At 33.6% G+C, this 6,387-nt stretch overlaps 1 protein-coding gene across 1 annotated transcript; it reads left to right on the top strand.

The window, feature by feature from the left end:
• Positions 1-4,519, top strand: LOC101490391 (protein kinase STUNTED-like). The gene is made up of 10 exons (XM_004498297.3): positions 1-322; positions 406-503; positions 896-1,145; positions 1,239-1,889; positions 1,984-2,232; positions 2,602-2,765; positions 2,852-2,931; positions 3,043-3,190; positions 3,566-3,715; positions 4,032-4,519. The coding sequence occupies exons 1-10, from the start codon at positions 172-174 to the stop codon at positions 4,275-4,277; spliced, it is 2,187 nt and encodes a 728-aa protein (XP_004498354.1). The 5' UTR covers positions 1-171; the 3' UTR covers positions 4,278-4,519.
• The last annotated feature ends 1,868 nt before the right edge of the window (positions 4,520-6,387 follow it).

Raw genomic sequence — 6,387 nt, 5'->3', positions numbered from 1 at the left:
AGCAACGTTAGAGGGGAAGGAAAGAAGATTCAGAAAACAATAATCAAAAGTAGTTTGTGCCTTTGTGATTGCACAGTTACACTCTCTCAATCAAACTTACTGTGTGATCCATGCGTTTAACCACCTTCATCATCACCGACACTTATTTCATCGCCACGTGTCAACACCAAAATGTTCACCGCATGCGACGGAGCCCGTACTGTTGTGGTCGCCGTCAAGATGGAATCTCACACTCACTCTATACAGTTGCTTACGTGGTCGTTGGTTAATGTCGCTCGACCTGGTGATCTTCTTCTCGCTCTTCATGTTCTCAGAAATGATGGTACTAATCAATAATAGTAATAATCCATTTTCTAACTTTTTTATTTTTTATTGGATTTGATTCTTTATTTTGCTTTGGCGTAGAAATTGTGAATCGAGATGGAAAATCTTCTCTGTTTTCTCTTGTCAAAGCATTCGACTCTGTTCTTTCTGCTTATGAAGGATTCTGCAATTTGAAACAGGTTAGAAATTAGAATAGAGGGTCCATGTTCAACTCCAAATTGGATCCTCTACCGTAAATTGTAGGAACCATTCTATTTTTAGTGATTCCTACAACTAGCCTCGATACTTCTGATTGAAAGTCTGACATGTGTTGGTGTCAAAACGGATCCGACACCGACATATGTGACTAAGGCTATGATTAATTCATTTTCTCAAATTTTTACCAATGTCGACGTGTTAAAGTGTCTTATCTGATGTCTTAAGTTAGTGTTTCATAGACTGCAATACCATACTGTAGTCTATGAATTTTTCTTCACAATATACAAATTTTGAGGAAATTTTTTAATGTTTGAAACTAATAAATAATATTAAGTGACATTTTTTATTTTTTGAAATTTGGAAAATGTTATAGGTGGATTTGAAGCTAAAAATTTGCCGGGGTTCATCAGTGAGGAGAATTCTTGTTAGAGAAGCAAATGAATATTGTGCAAGTCATGTTATAGTTGGAAAACCACAAGGTCTTAGTAAAATTAGGCCATCTATTTCTATAGCTAGGTACTGTGCTAAGAAGTTATCAAAGGATTGTTGTGTTCTTGCTGTTGATAATGGGAAAGTTGTGTTCAAGAGAGATGGTTCACCGACAAATCGAGCTGACATAAAAGGTTTTTCTTTTATACTATTTTTTGCCACTTTTTTATGTGAATCTTATTGACATGGTAGAGTTCTTAGTTTATGAATTATATGAGTTGTTTTAGGTCGAATTGGATTTCTCGGTTCGATTCAATGGACGCTAAGCAAGAGTTCAAAAGTACTAAATGATGATATGCATGAAAAGGGTACTAATGAAAAGATTTCAGATCAGAGGTTGGTTAATCTTTTTATGGATTGTAAGGAAGTCATTGGAGGGAAGAAGAGTTTCTCGATTTTTGATTCGACCGCAGCGATATTGCCAGAGTCGTTTTGCCGTCAAGCTGCAGATCAAGAGTCTTTTTGTGATGGTGCCGGTAATAGTGAGAAGTACTCATTGGCTTTGGTGCCTGTAAAGGTCAGTGATGCTGATTGGAAACCTGGTTGGCCACTACTACATAGTAAAATTTCATTACCAAACAGAAAATCTTCTGAAAGATCCTCGTTTCATCGAATCTCTGTGGTCCAGTGGGCGATGCAGTTGCCCTCCAGAGATCTTTATTATGCTGCAAATGATAATAAAGATCAAATTTTGGGTCTAGATAGCAAAAGTGGTGCTCTTGTTCCGGTGGATACTGAAATCGGGATTGTTGCTTCACCTGAACACGAATCGAGAAGCATTCCAAAAGAATTGGAGGGTCTTCATGAGAAATATTCATCTACTTGTAGATTGTTTATGTACCAAGAACTTGTATCAGCAACATCAAATTTCTTGCCTGGTGTGTATTTTGATTACGATTTATGAGTTCCATTTTCTAGAAGTGTTTTACTTTTGACATGATTTAGAATTTATTGATGTGATTTGATTTTCAGAAAATTTGATCGGGAAAGGAGGAAGTAGTCAGGTTTATAGAGGCTGTCTTCCTGATGGCAAGGAACTTGCTGTTAAGATCTTAAATCCTTCTGATGATGTTTTGAAGGAGTTTGTTTTAGAGATTGAAATTATTACTGCTTTACATCATAAAAACATCATTTCCCTCCTTGGATTCTGCTTTGAAGATGACAATCTTCTTTTGGTCTATGATTTCTTATCAAGAGGGAGCCTTGAAGAAAACCTTCATGGTACATAATATAGGGTCTGTTTGAATTGACTTATTTGAGATTATCTGTTGACATAAACACTTGTGAGAGCTTATAAAAGCACCTTATGGCATGTTTATATGTTATTTTTAACTTATTTAAATAAGCACATAAGGATAGATTATGATAACAACGTATAACTTATAGAGAAATAGTTTGACTTTATTTTATCTTTTATTATAGAAATAACTTATGCATAAGCACCTATATGATAAACATTTATGTTTTAAGAGATTAATTAAGCTATTTATCCAAACAAATCTACATCTTTACTATACTCGCCTTAGGTTTTTCATGCCATGTGACTTTGCTTACTTACTATTTACTTCTTTTTGTTGAATTCCAAAATAGGTAATAAGAAAAATCCACTTGTGTTTGGTTGGACTGAGAGATATAAGGTGGCATTAGGTGTTGCCGAGGCTTTGGAGTATCTGCATAATAAAGGCGACCAACCTGTGATCCATCGCGATGTAAAATCATCGAATGTGTTATTATCTGAGGATTTTGAACCTCAGGTAATTTATCGCTCTATTGGCTGACATCAATATTTTGAACTTTTTCTCCTTCTTAGGCCTCATGCAGTTTGTTTTATTTTCTAAAGCTCTCTGACTTTGGACTTGCTAAATGGGCATCAACCTCATCATCACATATAACATGCACAGATGTTGCAGGAACCTTTGGGTTTGTACTTCAATTTCTTTATAACTAGACCATCCATTCTTCTGCATAAACTTTGCAGTAAAATATTATAATTGAAATGATTCTGAACAATGTGCTACTTCATGTATGCAGTTACTTGGCTCCTGAATACTTTATGTATGGTAAAGTAAATGATAAGATTGATGTCTATGCATTTGGTGTGGTGCTTCTTGAGCTTCTTTCAGGGAGAAAGCCTATAAATGGTGATTATCCCAAAGGTCAAGAGAGCCTTGTCATGTGGGTATGTACTCTGTCTATGGTCTAACATTTAGGATCTGTCTGGATTGACTTATTAATTAATTTGAGTTTTATCTAATGACATAAGCACTTGTGAGAATGTTTGGGATAACTTATGGAAACAAATTATGACATGTTTTAAAGTTTTTTTCAACATATTTCTATTAGCTCTCGAGGATAATTTATGTAAACAACTTATAACTTATATAAAAATAGTTCTACTTTATTTTTATCTTTTCTTATAGAAATAACTTGTACATAAGCATTTATATGATAATCACTTATACTATAAGCGTTTAATTAAGTTGTTTAATCAATATTTTTTATTTCATTATCTTTTGTATTGGAGGAAAAAGTAATGGAAATATATCATTTGTAGGCAAGTCCAGTTCTAAATAGTGGGAAGATTTCACAATTGTTGGATCCTAGTTTGGATGATAACTATGACCATGAAGAGATGGAAAGGATGGTCTTAGCAGCCACACTTTGTATCCAACGTGCTCCGGGAGCTAGGCCTCAAATGAGCCTTGTAAGTGATTTATAATTGGCCTAGTAACAAATTTACTCCTCTATGTACCACACATAAATAGCAAGAAAAAAAGAAAATTTGTACCATCCGGAAGAGTTACAACTTATTTAGGCTTATCTTCTGACATGAAAATAGCTTATGACATATAACAAGCTTACTAAGAGAGCTTATGAAGAAATTTTTTAATTTATTTGAAAACAGTTTAATCACTTTTCTTCTTTGATTATAGATACATAAACATAAATAGTTACTTATATGATAAACAGTAAACAATTATCACATTGTTCAATCTCATATTTTTTCCATTGGATTACAGATCACAAAGGTCCTTAAAGGTGATGCTGATGTAATAATGTGGGCAAAAGTTGAAATTAATGCTTTGAAAGTACCAGAAATGTTTGATGAAGAAGAAGCTTGTCCACTTTCTAAGTTACAGTCACACCTTAATCTTGCACTGCTTGATGTTGAGGATGACACACTCTCCTTGTGCAGTGTTGACCAAAATGTTTCTTTGGAAGACTACCTAAGAGGCAGGTGGAGCCGCTCATCTAGTTTTGATTGAGCAAACTCCTAGAATGGTAGTAGGAGAAGCTTTATCTTTATATTTTTTATTCTAAATAAATCTTTAGTGTATGTGTATTGTATATATATGTATAAGTATATCATACCAACTATGCATCGAGGCTAATGGAAGGGGCTGGTCCACCAAAACGTGGTGGACTAAGGTTCGAATTCCTGTTGGAATATTTTGTCTCCAAGAAAGCTTCAAATAAGATTATTTTCCGGTGGAAGAGGTATATTATATTGTGTCGCTTGTTCCATTATCATAATTAGGCATTTTCTACAGAAATTCATTAATGGGGTAGGATGAGAGCTTGTTTGTGTGTCCTCCTCGTTCCCTTCATCCGGGAAACTATGCCTTGTAATTTGAAATCTATATAATCTATTGATCACAATTTGTTGCATTGGCAAAAATAAAGGATGAAAAAGTTGTATTTTGGAAAATGAACTACACTATGTGCATAGTGCAATTCAACAGCTTAATGTCTATGTCTTTATAATGTTTGATGTCAGTGTGTTATTAGTAAGGGACTTGAATGTAAGAATCAATAATTGCTTAATTTTTTTAATTTCCATCAATGAATTAAAATCGAATGGCCAAGTAAATGAATGACCTGGTTTCCCTTTTGTAAAGAAAAATCGAATCCAAATTCAAGTCCATTTCTTACTCTTTGATTAGAACAACATGGAAAAATGTGGCCCATGAATTGGCCAAATATGCAATAGGGAAATATCAGCAGAAGTTAAGTAAAGCCTTGAGTATTCAATGGACTGAGGATCTTAGAGAAGGTGAATCAACTTCTTAGTGCTTGGAAGTCGATAAATCTCTCTTTTGTTGGTAGAGTTACTTTAACAAAATTTGTACTACAAGCATTGTTCTCATATGTTATGCAAACTACCTTGCTCCCTAGATCATTTTTCGATGAAATTCATAAAAAAAAGTATTGAAGTTTCATTTAGAGTGAAAAGAAATTGGTCACGAAGCCTCGTCTAGTGTCATGGGACAAAATCCACAAATTGAAAAATATGAGTTTGGTTTGAACAAATAAAGAGATCTTAGTTTTTATGATGAGAGCTAATCGAAGAATGTGTAATGAATCTTGACAATTCTGGAACAACATTATTAGATGTAAGTATTGTTGTAAAATGAATATAATATCTATACTTGATGTTGCTAAACTTGATAGCAACTTTTTGAGAGATTGGTCATGTTTGAGACCATTTTCAAAAGAACCTTATTCGGAGAGTTGAAAATGGTAGATTGATTAACTTTTGGAATGACCATCAGATGACTAATGTTGGTTATCTTATTGATAAACCCACATCAAATGTGAGTTTGTTTGAGAAGTGTAAGATAAGTACTCCAATAGCCATAACTTGTGGAATAAGGAAAAGTTCTCCAATAGTATATAAAGATAGTTGATTGATCGAATTGATGCTATCCTTGCGTCTCAACCTGATAATGGTACAATCAAATTGCATGAAGTTTAAATCTGCATATTCTTACATGTAAGATGATCAAGATTTTCATCTAAAAAAATCTTTTCTTGGTGGTTTGGAAGTGGAAGGATACAAAAGGATTCAATATTTTTTATGGAAGCTTTGTCCTGAAGCTTTACTTACCAGCAATACACGCTATCGAAAAGATCTTGGAGAATCACAATTCTAAGGATTGACTATGATTGAATTAGCCGCGTTCCTTCGATTTCAGATACAATATCTCTTAATACTAATGTTACATATACAAATGCAGGGTTATGTATTTTGTAGATGTATTACGTGAAGTGACACTGATGAATTCTTATTTGATTTTGCTAATAAAATTGATGCTTGTAATGTCATTGGGGTTAGATTGTGAGATATTTTTAGTCTTTGATTTAATTTTAATTTTTTCTTCTTTAGATTTTAAGGTTTAGCTCCTTTTTAATTACAAAAATAAATCCAAAATTTACGTGATCATTCAAATAGAAATACTAAAAAAAACAAAAGGAATGAGAGATGTTGCGTTATAGTTATTAAGACTTCTAAACTACTGAAATGTGACATGGTATTAAGCTCACCCCACCCCAGTCAAGCTCATAATTGAATCTGAATTTAACAATAATTATCGA

The sequence above is a fragment of the Cicer arietinum genome, chromosome 4 (assembly GCF_000331145.2).
Source record: "Cicer arietinum cultivar CDC Frontier isolate Library 1 chromosome 4, Cicar.CDCFrontier_v2.0, whole genome shotgun sequence".
Lineage (NCBI taxonomy): Eukaryota > Viridiplantae > Streptophyta > Magnoliopsida > Fabales > Fabaceae > Cicer > Cicer arietinum.
The sequence above is the reverse complement of the archived record's forward strand: the minus strand, read 5'-3'. Positions and strand labels throughout refer to the sequence as shown.